Genomic DNA, 18,204 nt, shown 5'->3' with positions numbered 1-18,204 from the left:
TCCAGTGAGAGGGGTGGTTTTGGGGATGGGTGTAACCGACGAGGTAACGGCCAAATATTGTAATTAAAACTGAATATTGTAATTAGATGGTAGTGTAGAGTTGTAACACCAATGTATTCGGTATGCAACCTTTGTGAAATATTCCCGTGATGCCTTAAATACATATTATATAGATTTTGGTATAGCCCTTAGCAGTTTTAGTACCACTTTAGCTAAGTACCTTTGTGTTGAATTTCTGAAAATATTGTTTAACCTTCTTGTCAAGGATTCCAACAGATAAAGGCTTTTAGAGCATCTTGCCTGTAGAAGATGTGCTTAGAAAAAAAAGCCATAACAGCTTGATATAATGGAGTCAAAGCTATTCAGAGACCTCAGAAGCCTTGAAGTTGTTCCAAGAAGGGCAGAGATGATGACAAAGAGTGAGATCAGGATGAAGGAGTGGTCCTTTGCGACCTCCGACTCACATTCAAGAGGTGTGTAGAGGGTGGTACTGAGGGAGGGACAGTTTTAGAAGTGGATCTAACAGATGAGGTAGTCCAAATATTGTAATTAGACAACAGTATAACGTTGCATAAAGTTGTAACGCATATGTAGTTCGGTGTGTGTACTTTGGAAATGATTCCTATGCACCCAGTGTAAATCAACGAGTGCTTTTTGCTTTCTAAAACTCAAAAAGAATCTTAGGTTTTTTTGGCTTTTAGGCATCACCTCTGCATCTGGGCGTGCCGTAATAAACCAGTGCTTTTTGCTTTCTAAAACTCAAAAATTCAGTCTAAAGAGAATTGTTTTCTGGCTTTTAGGCATCATCTACGCATGGGGCGTGCGAAATAAGATTTTTGACTTTTCTAACACTCAAAAAGAGCCTTAGAAAGTTGGGGGGTTTTTTTGGCTTTTAGGGATCCCCTCACTGCCGCCGCTGCCGCCATGTGGTGCCAGCACTAAGTGCTGGCAAGGCGGCGGCCGCGTGTGTGTGCGCAAGTCCCGCGAGATGACGCCGCGTCGCCGCCATGTTTGCCAGCACTAAGTGCTGGCGCGGGCGCGAGCGCCAGCTCTCGCGAGGGTCGATCGCCCCCGCCCTGCCCGCCTGCCCGGCGCGGCGGGAAGTCTCGCGAGAGCGGCGCGGGGGGCAGGGGGCAGCCATGGCGGCCGAGCGGGGCCGGGGGCGGCGGCGGCGGCGGCGCGGGCGGTGCTGAGGGGGCCGCGGGGCCGGGCCGAGGGGCCGCCGCGGGCGCCATGAGCCAGGGCGGCGGGGCCGCCGGCGAGAGCGGCGAGCCGGAGGCCAAGGTGCTGCACACCAAGCGGTTGTACCGGTGAGGAGAGGGGCGCGGGGGATCCAGGGGAGGCTGCGGAGGGTCAGCGCGGAGTAGGGCGGGGGGCACTGGGGGAACGGGGAAGGGTCTGGGGAAGGGAACCGGGGAGGGAGAACGGAGCTGGGCAGGGTCAGGTGGCGTCTGGGGACTGGGGCGGGGGGATTTAGGGAGGATGGAAGGGAAGAAGGTGGGGGAGTTGTCAGGGAAGGGTTCGGGGGGGGGCTGGGGAAGGAGACTGCGGAGTGGAGAGAACAGCGGGGATTAATGAGGCGGGGGGAGGAATCCAGAGGAGACCTGGGGAAACGGGGCGAGGGGGATAGGAGGCATGTTCAGGAAAGACGGGGGAAGAAGGTAGCGGGATTTAGAGAAAGATTAAAGTGAAGAACTTGGGCGGGGAATCCAGGGAAAGCGTGCAGTGCAAAGGGAAAGGAGAAGGGGAAGGTTTAGGGAAGACTGGGGAGCAGGGAAGGGGAATGAGGAGGTTGTGTGGGATCCAGAGCAACAAATGGGGGGGAACAGTGGTGAAAAGGGGCCTGGGGGCTCCAGGGGAGATGGGTCAAACCAAGGGGCGCTGGGGGTTTCAGGCAAAGTAGGAGAATGGAGAGACGGGGAAGGAGGCAGGTGGGAGAGTAATAAGGGGGTCATGGGAAAGAGGATGGGTCACACATGGGGGATGGAGAAAGGGGTTCTGTGGGATTCAGGGAGGTGGGGTGGGAGATGGTGGGGGCTGAGGGGAGAGGAGGTGTTGAGATACAGTGGAATGAGGGTGAGATGTGTGGTCATCCAGGGAGAGGGGGGCTTTAGATGGTGTCCCTGACTTTGGCAGTAGGCAGGGATTATGTGGTAAGTGCTGGAGAAGAGGGTGGGATGAGCAGGAGCCTGAGCCGGAGCACTTTGGTGCTGTCTGGAGGGCAAGACTGCTCCAGCTGCAGATCTTCCCAATAAAACACTCCCTGGGACTCTGCTCCTGTATCCCCACACTGTGCATTGGAGAGGACAAGACTGGGGCAATCGTGCTAGCCTCGGTGAGCCCAGCCCCCAATGGGATGAGGTGTCCCATGGGATGAGGGTGTCCTGCTGTCAGCCCTGAGCTGCCTCTGCTCCACTCATGCCTTATGTTGTGTGGGTGGCCCAGAAATTGCCCTCTTCTGGCTCCAGCTCTCTGTCAGTACAGCAGACCCGTGGTGGAGTTCCAGCAGAAACAGTGGGTTTCAAAGATGAGCCAAGTGATGAAGACAAGACATGGATTTTACATTGGGGTCTGTTTCTTTTTGTCTCGGTGACATTGGCCATGTCCTTTCACCTCGTGGAACCTCACTGCCCTCCTGCAGCAGGGCAGGCTTTGCCTCCTGCTGGGGCCTCTGGCAGGGTCCATGCCCAGGAATACCAGGCAGTAACTGCAGCTTTGAGTGCTGGTCACTGGAATTTCTCTGTTTCCATCATGTGTTCGGTGCAAACACTTTCCTGCACTTTGAAGGTGCAGTGGCTGCATTTCTTGGCACTGGAATGGCCTGTGACCAGATGAGGGATTGTCATCCAGACGAGGAAGAGTCGCTTCTGTTTGAATTTTTATGGCAGAATAAGATGTGTGGTTGCTTTGGAGCATTTTTATAGCAGAAAAAGAAACCCCATCTCCTGCAGGGACGGCTCTTCTTTAGCTGGGAGGAAGGAAGCATTGTGATTTCAGTGCAGAATTTATAGTACCTGCAGTGGCCACAAATTTCCTTCTCCGTAGCTGAGAGCTCTGTGAGCAAGTTCCCACCTCAACAGTCTCCTGTCAGTCCTGTTTGAGCCTGGACTGGGGTTGGGTAAGGCAGGACCTTCCTGCCCTGGGAGCAGCCCGTTGGGTTGTGTGGTCAGTGTGGCCTCTGGGAACTCGTGGCTGTCGCATCAAGCGGCGCCTTTGAGTCACAGGTGTGAATTGTCACAGTCCCAGCTCTGCACTGTGATCCCGTGGGATCAGTGTTGTGTTTGCCTGTGGGAGTTGAGTTCAGGTCCCCACGGTCCTTGGCAGCGTGTTTGAGTGTCCTTTCAGAGAGGAGGGTGTCCGTTGCTCTTATAGGGTGCTCCTAGATCTTTTCCAAATCTTCCTGTATTGATAGTTCCCAAGTTTCACCTTGGAATGTGGCAACTGGATTAGCCTGGGTGTACTCTTTTACAATGCATGTTGTAGCTTTGGGTGACCAGGTTTATTTGACAGGTTTCTAGGTAACCATTAGCTTGTGTACTTGGTGTTACTCTTCCTGTCTAGAGCCTGTTCCGGGCACTGTAATTTGTGACTGACACGTGCCAGAGCAGAGATGAACGGCTGCAGGTCTTTTCCCTGAGGAATGTCTTATTCCTCAGAGGCTGTGGCTCTTAGTGATGTATTAAATAAAGAAACAGAGAGGGGACAAATAATTCTGCCTGCTGTTCTGCCCCATCCCAGACTGTTAATGGCACAGAGGGAAGGGGACAGATCGGTGTCTGCATGTCTGGAGAGGACTTGGCACTGGCCCGTTTCCACCCTGCCTGGCTCCATGTGCTGTACTTGATTCTTTTAATAGACTGGCATCTGATTTGCCTCCTCTGTGGCTCTGATGTGCTGTCTGAAAGCAGCGTTTAAACCCAGCAGGTAGAAAAATGGGTCCTGGGACAGGATTTGGCCTCTTAACTGCCAAGTAAAGTTCAGCCCATGGTCTCAGGCCAGTTCAGGCACAGATGCTGAAGGGCATTTTTACCAGTGTATGGTCCATAGGGCCTGCATTGCTGTTTTCCAACATTTCTGCAGTGAGGCTGGTTCCTGTACCTTTTGTCCTCACTGAGTCCCCTTTCCTCTGCACTTCAGATCCTGGCAGGTCATCACCAGCTGTCAGAGATTCTGCTTTGCTCCTGCTTCCTCCTCTTCAAGCAGCACCACGGGGCCCATGTGGACAAGTCTACATTTTAGTGTGGGGCCTGTCTTAGGGCTCAGGAACCACATCCCGACCTGTAAACCTTGCTGCTCTCCAGTCACCAACTCCCTCTTCCTTTACAAACCCTGGAAGAACAGCAGAGGCACCGAGTGTCTGCATGTGCCCATCCTGGGCTGTTGTAGGAAACAAGGTTGTACAGGAGATGCCCTCCGGGCCACCTTGAGGGGAAAGTGAAATACCTTTCAGTGTCCCTGATCAGCCCATCCCTGGAAGGAAACTTTTCTGTACTTCTAATTTGGCAGGGTTTTGAGTCCTGGTGCATACGAGTAGGCTTTCCTTCATGGCTCGATCACATTTCTTGCCCATGGATACTGTTGGCAGGTCAATAGCTGTCTGTTTGCTGGTCACTGGGAAGGGGGTCTGGCAACTGCTCTTCGAGAAATTCCTGCCATTTCAGGAGTGTTGTGCTGCATTTCTGACACTGCTGAAAACTCAGGGGGATTCTTAGACGAAGTTTTGTGACCCTTCCTTAGGATATAAAAAAATCAGAGCCTTATTTGGCTGTGAGAGAACTTGGACTGTGTGCCCATAAGGGAATTTGAGTGGAATAAATGTCAGGAGAAGGAGACAAGTGTTGAGGCTCCAAATACAGTTAACTTGCACGTGAAGGTTTGGACACTGGTGCTCACACCTGTGAATGTGGTTTTACAGCTGCTTTGAAGAGGTGGAGTCTGCCCATATCGGAAAGCAACAACTGTAGTTTTCCTATAGTTCTCCCTGGGAATCAAATGAACCAGCAGTTCCCCTTTCCCCTGGTCACCCTCCTGCACAGGAAGCCAGTCAGCTCCTGGTGCGCTGGGAGGGGCTCTGAGAGCCGCAGCCAGGACAGCAGTCCCAGGCTGCAGTGAGGAGATGTGCCTGGCCTGTGCTTTGTGGGGAAACTAAACTGGAGGAGGCTTGTTACTGTGCCCCCACCCCACTACGAGCTTGTCTGGATGCTGCATACTCAGTGTCTGTTACCCGTCAACCAAAATATTTTTTATTCACTTCCTTGCTGTTGAAGGTATTGGGCTGTCAGAGGTTGCAAAGGCCCTTCAGGCCATGTGAGAAAGAGGTCAGTGAGCAGGAGGGGCTGGATGTTGAGGATGTAGCAGGATTTTATGTGTGATTCTTACTCCCTCCTTGGTTTTCTTCATGATTATTCAGGAAGAAGTTTGTTCAACTCTGTGGTGTTTTGATCTCTCAAGGCGTTGCATAAGGCACTCCTGTTCCCCATGCTTCCTTCTTCTGTCAGGTTCTGTGGTTACTGAAATGACATTTCCAGTTACCTTGGGTGAGAGGCTTCTTGTGGCATGGCAGGAGATGGGACATTTCCTCTTCGAGCTCTGGAATGTCCTGTTTTTTTTTCAGGGAGGTTCCTTTTGTTGTCGTGGGTTTGTGAAGGAAGACTGACTTTGCTGGGAAGGGGCTGGCATAGAAAACTATCAGTTACTTTGCAGTAATATCTGTAGTTTTCAAGGAAGTGGTGGTGGTTTCAGTCTCCCCAGCACATGGGCTCGCAGGCTGTGGCTCATTTTGGCCCTGTGCTCCATCTGGCCATCAGTGCACTAGCAGCAGGTTCAGTCACGATGTGGTGCTGCAAGTGTGACGGGGCAGTTCCCGTTGAGCAGGCATGGAGATTTTGGGAGGAGGAGCAGTCTGGCCACAGCACCTCAGGAGTTTGCTCTGATGCTGCCCCGTTCTGTGTTTGACAAGCACATCACGGCTTCTTCAGCTCCTTGTTCCAACAGCTCTCAGGCTGTGATGGGCTCAGCTCAGGTGTGGGGCAAACAAGGAATGACAATGGGCCGAGGGGGAGAACAAGGATTGGTGGAATTTGTGGCTTGAGGGATGGCTTGCTTAAAGAGGAGCGTGTAGAGTCAACAGCTGGGAAGAGTTGACTTCAGGAGTGTGTTTAGTGACCTTGGATAGGGGCAGAGCACAGGCAGAGGTTGGAGGTGACTTCTTGTGTCACAAGGGTTGACGGTCGATTGTGCTTTATCGAGCGGTCCATGAGCTATTGATGAGGTTCTTTCTGTCAGCACTAATGCTGCTGAAAGTCCCTGGGACCATTTCACTGCAGCATTTGGAATGGTCTGATTTGTTCACAACTTACAAACTTTTGAGTGCTTGAGTTTTGCACGTGGTGTGGGATTGCTCCTCCAAGAAGAAAGTCTTGGGCAGTGATTCACAGAAGTATTTCTGCATGACTCAAAAAGTTTGGAGGTTGCTTGCTCTCTCTTAGCTGGCTTTTGGGGGGAAAAAAACTCAAAACAAATTTCCTCTTTTAGGCTGGGTTTGAATATCTCTGTTACCTGTCACTGAGACTTCTTTAAGGGTTTTAACCAGTGAATCCTTGTAGCGAAGACAGGGAAGTTTTGGGAAATGAGTGATTTGACTTGCCTCCCTTCGTAGGCAAGTTGGTAAGGAAGCAGGAATTGGTGGAGGTTTGATTCTTCCTATCAAAATAGTGATTGTTAGCATTCAGTCAGTTGTTTTAATCACACAGTGACTATGGTGTGGTGGTACAGAGTGGTGTGCTGACAGTGGAACTAACTTGGACACCCCAGTGATCCCAGCTCACCCACTGTCCTGAAACTCTTGGTTCTGTGTTCCCATGCAGGGCAGTGGTTGAGGCCGTGCATCGACTGGATCTCATCCTTGGCAATAAGGCAGCGTATCAGGACGTGTTCAAGCCAGAGAACATCAGCTTGAGGAACAAGTAAGTTGGGCAGGATACTTGTGTTTTGTGTTTGGCTGGGGAAAATCCGTGTGAAGCAACATGTGGAGCTGTCGAATCTGGAGTTTCTCAGTGTATTTGGTTTGTTGTGTGCCTGTTGACCTGGGATTCCTCCAGATTTTGGAAGCAGAGGCTGGATTTCAGACCTGCATTTGATCAGCATTAACCACACAGTCTGTAGCTGGATGCTTTCCTGGGTGTCACTGATAGAAATAAATTGTGTTTGTGTTGACTGGTTCCTTCCTTGTAATAAAAACTGTGGGGCAGAAACTTTTTACTTATGTGTGACATCTTTTATCAGGTTTGGGGGGTGCAAAGCAGAGAGGATTATTCTTACTCATTTTTTAAGCTGTCAAGCCAATTCTTGTCATTACTGCACTTTAGGAAGTCACTGTTGGCCAGCTGAGCCCAGAGTACTGGTTTGGGTGTACAGCTTTTCCAGGTGTTCTTTTGTGGGAATGATCCAGGCTGTATCATCACCACATGTCCTAGCTTAGCTATCGTAATGGATTCGGATGCTTCTGTAGTGGATTCCATGCTTCTGTAGTGGATTCCATGCTTCTGTAGTGGCAGCTGTGCTTGAGGCTGCAGCAGCTCACTGTGAACGCTCTGCTGTCTGTCCCAGGCTGCGGGAGCTGTGCGTGAAGCTGATGTTCCTGCATCCAGTGGATTATGGAAGAAAAGCAGAAGAACTGCTCTGGAGAAAAGTTTACTATGAAGTTATCCAGCTCATTAAAACAAATAAAAAGGCAGGTATCTATGACTCTGGCATGAGAAGGTCCATGGTTGCGCAGTGAATAAGGCCAAGTTGAAAGCTTCATCTGCTTGGAGAAGTTGTGGTCTGAGTCCAGGGCGGGAAGCTGAGGGCTCCCGAATTATTATGGAGCTTCCCTGTGCCTTTAGCAGTGGGCAGGTAAGTGCTAACAGGCTGCTGAGAGAGCTGCCATCGCAGAGGGCTTTTCAACAGAATTCGCTGATTTTTTTGTGTTCCCCACTTCATGTGTCTCCCCACTGGAGAAAGATCTCTCCATGTAGAACAGTGGTTTTAAGAGGCTTCATCAGTAGTTCTGATTGTTTTTATGAGAGTTGATCACTGGAAGGTCCTCACAGTGTTCTGATGCTGTGAGCTCTCCTGGTCATCCAGGGGTCAGGGCATATTTAAGGTGCTCTAACCAGGCAGCTTGATTTTATTTGTTGTTGCAAGTATTTCTCCTTGATGTTGACCCTTAGTAAACACCACTAGGGGCAACAGTGTTGAGCAGGAGGTACAGAGCTGTGCAAAACCACTTAACAGCTGAGCTACCCACTGTCTTGCTTCCTAGACTGCATTAACGTGCTCCTTTTCCTTCTCGCAGCACATCCACAGCCGCAGCACTCTGGAGTGCGCGTACCGGACTCACCTGGTGGCTGGCATAGGGTTTTACCAGCACCTCCTGCTCTACATCCAGTCTCACTACCAGCTGGAGCTGCAGTGCTGCATCGACTGGACGCACGTGACGGACCCTCTCATAGGTTTGTGCTCGTGGGCTTGTGGGCAGGGCTGAATCCCAGACAGGTGGCCTCACTTTGCACGAGTCCATCTTTGTTTCAGCATTCAAGGGATTATTAGCAAGTTATCTGCCTAGAACAGACTGTCCTGCTTTCTTCTCTATGGCACTTCTTTTTTATAATACTATATTAGGGAAGAAAGAAGGGTTTCTAGCAGAAAAAAGTGTTAGAAAATTATGTAGTAAGTGTCTGATGATGGCAGATTTTTATGGAAAATTGAAGAGCTCTGCTGACTGTACAGAATGTTTTTAAAAGCTTAATTAAAACAGACAGAGGAATAGGTTCTTGAAATCAACACATTTCTTTCAGTACATCCTAGTCACTGTAAGACACTGTTCCTCTTCTTGGTCCCTCTTCTGTCTGTGCTCTCTTCACTGTGTGGCTTTAAAACCACTATTGGGTATTGGACAGGAGGGTCCTGTAGCTCATGTCAGCTGGCTCAGGTGATCTCTGTGCATGCCCTTGGGTGCAGGGGAATCTGAGGTATTGTACCTGTTAGGGGAGGAAGAATAAGAGTGTTTACAGTCCTGAAGCAGCTCAAGGCCGCCTGTGCATTCACATCCTCAGTTGCCTTGTAGTGGTCTGTGTTCATTTGCTTTTGGTTGTGCTTGGTGGCCTCAAGGCTCATGTTTCTGTTTGGGTGGGTCCGGGTGAGAAATGGAACCTCCATGTGTTTTGTGAACTGTATTAGCAAGTGTTTAACTGATACGCTTAAAGCTGGCAGGGGGTAGGAAGGCAACACCTGGCTGAGAAAAGTTAGTGTGTCTTTAGCAAAAGAAGGATTTTAGGTGCTGAGATCCTACTGTTAGCTCTGGGACATGATGGTATCACTATCAGCTTTGAAATGTTGGTTTACAAGGTGGATGTTCCTGGCAACTGTTGCTTTGAGAAATGTATCTCAGTACTGCAGAATTAATAAATCCTCAAAGTGCACATTCCAGGTGGGTTTGTACCCTGAGAGATGATTGCATGTGAAAAGCTCCCCTTGTTCAAGTTTCTTGGTGTGTTTGGACTCTTTAATTAAAAGGATGTGGCAGGTGGGCATGTAACTTGAGAATAGAGATGGAACCCTGCCTATCCAGAAGTGATGGATGTGAAAGGATCCGGTATGAACCACAGATTGGGGTGGGCACAACTCGATGATTGTGTGAATGGGAGCAAGAGGATTCAGAGCAAAAAAAGGGAGAGTAGGTCCAACAGCACACGTGGACACAGATTTAAGGCTGTGTATTTTTTATAATGCCACTCATACAACACCTGTTGGTAAGTGGGAACAGCTCCTCACTGCAGTCTCCAGATTTCATTTTGACCCTTTTAACCTCAGCCAGGGGGGAGGCAGAGTGAGGACTGGATCAGTCTTAAAAATCTTCTTTGGGATTCCTGCATGAGGGAACTTTCTCCTCCAGAAGGTGGGAGTCTCTGGCAGCAGGAAGACTGAACCCAGCCTCAGCCTGTGCTGTGAGTGGCCCGGTGGACACTCTCTGGGGAGGAGGCGCAGGCGCAGCAGCCTTTGCCTCCTGATCTGTGGCCGAACTGTGGCCACGCTGGCTGGGTGGAGGTGGGACATGCCCTTCCCAGGAACTGAGTCACGTTTGATGACTTCAGTTAGTTCAGATCAGCTGGCTGCAGCCTTCCCCTGTTGCTTTTGACACTTTCCACTGCCTGAACTGCCTTTTCTTTGTAAGTTTAGTATAGAATAGACAAGGCTATTTCAGTTGGAAGGGATCTACAACAATTTTCCGGTCTAACTGCCTGAGCAACTCAGGGCTGACGAGGAGTTAAAGCATGTTGTCAGGGACATTGTCCAAATGCCTCTTAAACACTGACAGGCCTAGAGCATTAACCAGCTCTCTAGGAAACCCATTCCAGTGTGTGACCACCCTCTTGGTAAAGAGAGGCTTCCTTATGTTCAGTCTAAACCTTTCTTGATGCAGCTTTGAACCATTCCCATGCATCCTATCATTGGATGCCAGGGAGAAGAGACTGACACCTTCACCTCTTCAGGAAGCTCCAGAGAGCGATAAGGTCTCCTCCAGCCTCTTCTTCTCCAACCTAGAGAAGCCCGGGGCTGATGGCCACTCCTCCCAGGGTGTGCCTTCCAGCCCTGTCACCAGCTTGGTTCCCTCCTGGATGCAAAGGCAGCATTGTCCAGAGGCAGTTCTCTCTAACTGACTCCAGCTGCCCTGTCCACAGCACAGATTTCTGTCCTGATTTTTCCTTCTTTTACTTCTCTTTTGGTTGGCCAGTGCTAAGTCTAGATCTTGGTCTTGAGACAATGAATTTATTTCCATCTTCAGTGTTGGGAAGGGTCTGTCCCCGTTGTGTGCTGCTGCCCAGTGCCAGTGCACAGAGTTTGTTTGGCTTCCAGGGATATGTGCCCGCTCCCATCCAAAGGCCTCATTAGCCATGCTAATGAAATCAACTTTAGTAGCTTGTGTTCAGTCCTGTATTGACATGATCATATGATCCTGTAGACAGGAATTGGCCTTTGTCCTCTCATCTGAGGGCAGATGGAGCCAGGTCACTGCAGCAGACCTTGTAGACAAGGTGACATCATTTATTTCTGTGACTGTTGGTGATGTGGTCACACACACCGCTCCGGTCAGCAGGGTGTCCAAGGCAGGTGGGTGAGCAGCAGTGTCTGTGAGTATTTTCTCTGTTTATTTTCCACGTTTTGACAACAAGAGTGACCCAGGGCTGCTCTATAAGGTGCCCCAGACAGCAGTCAGCAGTGGGGTCTGACTGTGGGGGCTTTGATTTGGGTGTCTTGGGCAGAGGCATGGGTGGCTCCTGTATCTTCCCAGCAGCCTCCACCCGGTGCTGTAAGTGATTTCATGTTTACTTGTAGGCTGCAAGAAGCCCGTGTCTGCATCGGAGAAGGAGATGGAGTGGGCACAGATGGCATGTCACCGATGTCTAGTTTACCTGGGAGATCTAGGTAAGAACAGCATTGCCTCTCAGGGCAGCCTTTGAAACATGAAAAAGATGGTGCCTGTACCATGCAAGGCCGTCACTGTTAGGCACCAGTTGAGGTTACTTGCAGATTCTGTTTCCCTCTGACCCCTTTGTCACAGGATAAGCTGAAATCCTCATGGCTGAACTGCTGTGAGTTGCAGGAGCTTTGGTTTTCGGCAGGTAGATGAGCTGATAACCAGCTGTGAGTGTGTAAAAATGGAAACCTTTTCTTTTATTTACGTGGTTTGGACAGTGTAAAGGAAACTCAAAGCAAATTGACTGCTCAGTTCTGACTTGCTTTATAGAGCCACTGCCATCAGCACCAGTGGGACAGAAAATCAGCAATTTAAGCAATATTGTGCATCAGTCCAGAGTTTTGCTACTGCAAGGCCCCAGGTTTTTTGTCATTGTACCTGGCTGTGTGTCATGCTTTTTATAGCAGGCATGTCTGTCCCACAGTGACGCCCTCCTGAAGTGTGTGGTGTGTCAGCTTCTTGATTGTGAACATGTGGGAGTGAGCATGTACTGTGTGGAAAGCAGCTCTTGAAAGTGCAGCGTGGGTACGTGTGTCTGACACTCTGCAGCCTCCAAGCTGGTGAAAGCTGTTTGGGATTATCATTGTGCATGAATCAGCCTGAAAATGGCATTGCAAATAAATGTCTTGTGGGGTAGTAAGAATGACCTACCTGAGTGGTGGGAGAGAAACATGTTCACCTCTTCACAGTGCTGTCACCTAAGGTTTTCAAAATGCCTATGTTTTTCAAAAAACAGAAAAAAAAAAAAAGAAAAAAATTAATAAAGTCCAGTCTAGCCACAGCCAGATATTTTATTAAGTCAGCTGACTTGACTTAGATTTCACACTCTGCTGTAGTAGAATATAGTCTGAGGTATTGGAAAATAGAGCACAACTCTGAGTTACTTCAAGGATAGATGAATAACACATGGAGCAGAACATCTTCGCTTTGCTCACGTTCTGCTGCAAGTGCGGAGGGCCCCCCCGGAAGGGGCAGAGCTTGTGGTGTGTGGTGTGAGCAGGTACAAAAAACTTCAGACAGGCCTGGAAAACCCTGTGTGTTGTGTTTGCCAAGAACAGTTCTTTGATGGATTTGTTGACTTGGCCAGTATGTCAATTATTGTCATGTCTTTAATCTGTAGGGAAACTGTGCTGCGCTGCAGTGGGGAAGAGCAGGCGCTGCCTTCAGGTTTCTGATGTGCGGTGTGTGGTTTCCTTTCAGCTCGCTACCAGAATGAGCTGGCAGGTGTGGACACGGAGCTGCTGGCGGAGCGGTTTTACTATCAAGCCCTTTCTGTTGCACCACAAATTGGTGAGTGACTTACCATGAATTTTTAGTTGTTAAAACAGTGTTGCCGCAACCTGAAAACAATGTGGTACTGCACCGGTCAGGTTTATGTCCTGCAGCTGGGAGAGGAGTGGTTTTATCCTCTGGCTAGGATTGCTTCCTTTGAGAACCTCTCTTGCTGGCAAGCCAAAGAGAGGAGTTAAAGCCAGGGCGCTCCTTGTCAGTGACTTCACCTTACTCATCTGAGAACCTCTGAGAAGCTCAGACTTCCCTGAGTGTGGTGACATTGTGCCTGTCGACTGAGGGCAGATCCAGCTCTCCACTGCCAGGAGCAGAGCATTATTGGTCACGTCCCATGTTTTACACCTGCAAAAAAAAAATCTATTGTGCTGTTTCCTCCTTCAGAAGTGCCTCCTTCTGGGAACACATTGGCACTGGAGCGGAGGGCCTGTCTTACCTTAAAGTATGCATTTCCAGCCAAGTGTTCTCTCCGTGCTGTCTTTGAGCTGTTTTGATAGGCTGGTCTCAAATAAGTGACAATAATTTCTGCACCACAGTAAGCTGGAGCAGAGCTCTCAGATGCTGATAAGGTGATATCTGTGTTGAGAAATACGGAGTCAAGGCTGCGGCATTGTTAATACAGAGGAGGAGGCATTGTTTGCTCTGCTCTCTTATGTAGATAACTGGCAGAAGGTGGGGAGTATCTAAAAGCTCTGTAAAGCAGAAAACAAAGCCTGGATGGCAGAAGGATTTAGTCCAGACCTTTGTACTGCAGCTTTACTACTGTTTGTGTCTCCTGGCTTTCTTCCTGTGTGGAAACGTAGTGAGGGGGAAAGGATCTACTTTTCATCAGGGCTATTGGAGAATTCCATGTGAATTCCATTGCCCTTCTCCTTCCTGACAGGAATGCCCTTCAACCAGCTGGGGACATTGGCAGGCAGCAAATACTACAATGTGGAAGCAACCTACTGCTACTTACGCTGGTGAGTGCCTGTGGGTCTGGGCGTCCTGGGCTGTGGAGCAGTGTGCTGCTGCTGCAGATGCTGGATCCTCTTTGCCTTCACTTTGGACTTGGGACTGTTTTCAGCAGATGAATTACAGGGGAAGGGAAAGAGATGGGTTTAGATCACCCTTGAGCAGGGCTGGTAATGAGAGCAAGCCTCAGTCAAACCAAACCATCGTGCTGGTCACTAAACTTCTGTGCAGGGCTGCACCTGGAGGGCTTCACCTGAGCCCTCTCCTTAGCTGGAGAGCCAGGCAGGAAGGGGTGTGGAGGTACTGAGGGAGGCACCCTGCCAAGTGAGGTGGGTGGAATTCAGTTACCTGAACCTGGCCTGAAGCCACCGATATGAGGTGTGTAAGCCGGGCAGGTGGGAGCTGTGGGGCAGCTAAAGTCGGGTTTGCAGCTGTCAATGGGAGTTAAGTTGCCCAGTGTGTGCCGACAGCAGCACTTGGTACCTGTCCTTGTGCCTCAATGCCTGAGTAACTTGCTAGTGAGTTAAAGACATGAAATGTGAGCAGCCTTGTAGCAAAGTAACTTCTGCTGTGTCTTCTTTTTTGTCTCAGCATCCAGTCTGAAGTGTCCTTCGAAGGTGCCTATGGGAACCTGAAGCGGCTGTATGACAAAGCAGCCAAGATGTATCACCAGCTGAAGAAATGTGAAACCAGGAAGTTGTCTCCAAGCAAGAAACGGTAAGAAGGGAAAGAAAAGGAGAGGGTTGCAGGCTGAGGGTTTGCAGTGCCACCAGTGTCATCCTCTGGGTTGAGAGTAGTGTCTTTGTGGGAAGTGGAACCAGTAGATGGGCCATTTGATGCGGTGACTGCTCCCAGAATTTCAAGAGCCCCACTCTAGATCCCATTCTTGATGTCTCAGGTCATAATTTCAGGAAAAAAGCTAAATGCCAGGTTTAGTTTGAGATGAGAGATTTTTTTCACTCTCCCCTGGAGTTGGGGCCTGTTTATAAGGGTTGGGGCATATTGGTGAAAGTTGGCAGTGTATAAACTGTCTTCTTTCCCTCCACTCTCATCAGAATGCAGCTTTCAGTTGAGACCTGGTTTACCTGTTAACAGAGCTCTGTGAGACCAGACCATCTCTGACGAGGCACCTGCTTTACAGTGTTTTCTCTTCCATCTCTTTAGAGGCAAAGACATTAAGAGGTTGCTGGTGAGCTTCATGTACCTGCAGAGTCTTTTGCAGCCAAAGAGCAGGTAAGGTTATGGCAGATTACATCTTCTGTTGATAACTGACAGTAGCAGGCACTTGGAATTGTTATTCCCTGTCGGATAATGGTGCCTGTGCTGAGGCTTTCTGCCAAAAGATCCAAGACCTTAGACTATTTGTACAGGGTAGGCTGCAATACCAAAGGGTTGATTACTTTGTCTAAATCGAGCCAGCACTCAGTAAGTGTTGAACTCCTGAGCCTCGCAGCTGTCTCTGTGCTGTACTGTGCCTTTGGTGTTTGCTTACCTTGTGCAGTCATCAAATGCTATTTCCTGGCAAGCCCTGGATTTGGGCTGATGGGACAGCAAAGAGTCACCATCCACACATGTGCAGGGCTGTTCACTGCACTTGGAAATCTGTAACCAAACACCTTGTTCAAAGAAACAAACAGCAAAACCTGGTTGTTAGCTGTGTGATTTTTGGTTTTTTGGGTTTTTTTCCTTGGATTTTCTCTGGCTCTGCTGGAGGTTTTCAGGTGATTGTAAATTAACCTCTAACTGCTTGAAATAGAGCAGGTATTTTAAAGGGCTTAGACACAGGCTGCACCTAAAGTCATTGTGGAATGGTTTAGGTTCAAAGGGACCCTGTGGGGGTCCAGTTCTCCTCCAGAGTAGTGTTCACTGTGCAGGTAGATACAGATGTGAAGTCAGATGAGGTTGCTCAGAGCTTCATCCTGCTGAGTTTTGACTGGATCCAAGGACAGAGATCCCATGCCTCTCTGGTCCCTTTTTCAGTGTTTGACCACCTTCACCACAGAATTTTTTTCTCCTTGCACCTAGTCTCATATTCCTTTTCTGCAGTGTGTACCCATCACTTCCCTTCCTTTTGTTGTACACCACTGAGGAGAGTCTTTCTTGGTCCTCTGTAAACACCTCTTTGGCATCTGGAAGCAGAAGACAGTACCCCTGAGCCTTCTGTCCTTCAGGCTGAACAAACTTGATTCTCTTTGCCTCTTCTCATACATCATGTTCTCTGTTCCTCTGCTAGACTAAGTCCACTTTGTTAGTGTCTTTTTTTTTCAGTGGGGTTTTTTGTCCTGAGGACCCCAAGACTGGATGCAGTGCTTCGGATGCCACCTCATGAGTGCCAAATAGAAAGGGAGAACACTTCCTCACCCTGCTGGCTCTACCCTTGCTCATGCAGCCCAGTGTAGGATTGGCTTTCCAACCTTGACTTATACCGTGGTGGGACTACAAGGCTCCTTTAATATCCACTTAATATGTATTTAGCACATAAGAAAATTGGAAATTACTTCAATTTCCCAAGGACAATTCCCCCTGAAAAGGACTTGTTGGAAGTTCTGCTGGCGGGTTCGTTTTGTAACTAGGAGGCCCCCATAGCCCATTGGACTGATCCTGTAGGTGCTTCCTTTGAGGGAGGGAATAGCTACAGAGGATTTTGGAATATTCTTGCGGGACTACAAGTTCGAGTCATAGGAGGAGGAAAAGCTGAGTCCTGTGTGTGTGCAGTGTAACACTTTCACTGAGCAGTGCGTCTGGAACTTTTGCTTCCTTTAGCGTTGAAGTGCCTAATGGGCACTGCTGAGCTCTCATGGGAAAAGTCATCTGGTTTCTGATGACCCATCTCTAGTTCTCATTTGTCTTCAATTTAGCAGCTTTGGAGAGGAAAGCATAATCTGATTAATGTCACTTGCTTCCCATAGCTGTTGTTGACTGCAGTATATTCTCTGGTGCTTCATCCTACCTGGTGCTAAAGCACAGTGTAACTGCTAGTTTTGGTTCAGTTTCTGTGCAGACATTACCAGAAGCATGAGACTTGAGTAATAATTCTTGTTTATTTTTAACTCTTGTTAAGCTCTCTGGATTCTGAGCTGACGTCTCTCTGCCAGTCTGTGCTGGAGGATTTCAACCTGTGCTTGTTCTACCTGCCCTCTCCTCCTAACCTGGGCTCAAGTAGTGAAGATGAAGAAGAGTATGAGAGCGGCTACTCCTTCCTTCCTGATCTCCTGATCTTTCGCATGGTCATCATCTGCCTTATGAGTGTTCACAGCCTCAAGAGGGCAGGTAACCAGTGCTTTAGTGGAAATTTCATGATGAACATGCAGTACTGCAGTTAGACTGGAGATGCTGTGCGAACTGGTGTTTGTGCTGTGGCCTAGTGCTCACCTCCTCCACCTCACTGTCTGGTTACAGGTTCCAAGCAGTACAGCGCAGCCATTGCCTTCACGCTGGCCCTCTTCTCTCACCTGATAAATCACGTCAATATTCGCCTCCAGGCAGAGCTAGAAGAAGGGGAAAATCCCGTCCCAGCCTTTCAGAGTGATGGCACAGGTAAGAGAACAGGCGTGGCAGCAGCTGGGTCTCCCCAGTTGCCTACCTATAGGGCTGGCTTTTCCTTTCCTAATTTTCTGGGCGTGGGTTTGGTAGTGTAGTGCCTGAGTGAGGGTAGAGGCATCTTGATCTTTGACTGCTGGGCTGGAATCCCCAAAGCTGGATGATCTGCTGAACAGTCTCCATTTGGATGCTCTTTGTGAGTATCAGAATCATCACAGGATGGACATGTTGCTTTCCTTGTAAGAAGTTTGCTTTCTGTGTTTCTTGGCAACTCATTCATCACCTGTTTACCCCAGTCCGAGACTTTATTTTCTGTCTCTCTGTTTACTATTCTTTACTGGCCTTTTTCCTCCTCCAGTGAGGAGATGATCTTGGTGAAAGACCTGGGCTGGGGTAGGCAAAGGGGGGCTGGGATAGGCAGAAGGGGGCTGAGGGAGGCAGAGGAGGGCTGAGGGAGACAGGCCCTTTCAGCATACCTCAGCTCTGCTCGGGCAAGGGCAGCACTTGAGTTTCTGGGGAATCCCATTGAGCAGAGAATAAAACTGCTGAATGTTTCCCCTGCCAACACTCTTTTTGTAATACCTCACTGAAGGCAGGGTGAGAGGGTTCCTGGTAAAAGCAACAATGAACAACCCCTCCTCTGCAGGTTTTGAAGCTGTCAGGGTGACTCAGGGTTGCTGGAAAGGCTGGGAGAATGTTGGTCAAGGAAGGGATTGGGTCAGGTCATTGCCTTGTTTGGGGGGTTGCTCTGACTGTAGAAAGCTGGGGAGGAGAGTTAGAATTCATCTGTGTTTGGTGTTGGTTTAGCAGCATTCAGCACTAAGGCTGCCTGATAACAGAGCAGCACAGCTTGGGCAGTAGGAATCACAGCTTCCCAGGGCTTCCCCAGGTGCCTTTAGAAA

At 49.3% G+C, this 18,204-nt stretch overlaps 1 protein-coding gene across 2 annotated transcripts in view; it reads left to right on the top strand.

The window, feature by feature from the left end:
• The first annotated feature begins 1,179 nt into the window (after positions 1 to 1,179).
• SMG5 (SMG5 nonsense mediated mRNA decay factor) overlaps positions 1,180 to 18,204 on the top strand; it is a 30,915-nt gene continuing 13,890 nt past the window's right edge. Inside the window, exons 1-11 of one of the 2 annotated variants that reach the window (XM_064638480.1) lie at positions 1,180 to 1,310; positions 6,867 to 6,965; positions 7,609 to 7,732; positions 8,339 to 8,495; positions 11,380 to 11,469; positions 12,722 to 12,811; positions 13,692 to 13,770; positions 14,354 to 14,479; positions 14,927 to 14,995; positions 16,824 to 17,032; positions 17,162 to 17,299. In XM_064638480.1, coding sequence (XP_064494550.1) covers positions 1,234 to 1,310; positions 6,867 to 6,965; positions 7,609 to 7,732; positions 8,339 to 8,495; positions 11,380 to 11,469; positions 12,722 to 12,811; positions 13,692 to 13,770; positions 14,354 to 14,479; positions 14,927 to 14,995; positions 16,824 to 17,032; positions 17,162 to 17,299 — 1,258 coding nt within the window. In that variant the 5' untranslated portion in view covers positions 1,180 to 1,233. The remainder of the gene's footprint in view (positions 1,311 to 6,866; positions 6,966 to 7,608; positions 7,733 to 8,338; positions 8,496 to 11,379; positions 11,470 to 12,721; positions 12,812 to 13,691; positions 13,771 to 14,353; positions 14,480 to 14,926; positions 14,996 to 16,823; positions 17,033 to 17,161; positions 17,300 to 18,204) is intronic. The other variant, XM_064638479.1, reaches the window with a different exon arrangement.

This window comes from Pseudopipra pipra, chromosome 29 (assembly GCF_036250125.1).
Source record: "Pseudopipra pipra isolate bDixPip1 chromosome 29, bDixPip1.hap1, whole genome shotgun sequence".
Lineage (NCBI taxonomy): Eukaryota > Metazoa > Chordata > Aves > Passeriformes > Pipridae > Pseudopipra > Pseudopipra pipra.
The sequence above is the reverse complement of the archived record's forward strand: the minus strand, read 5'-3'. Positions and strand labels throughout refer to the sequence as shown.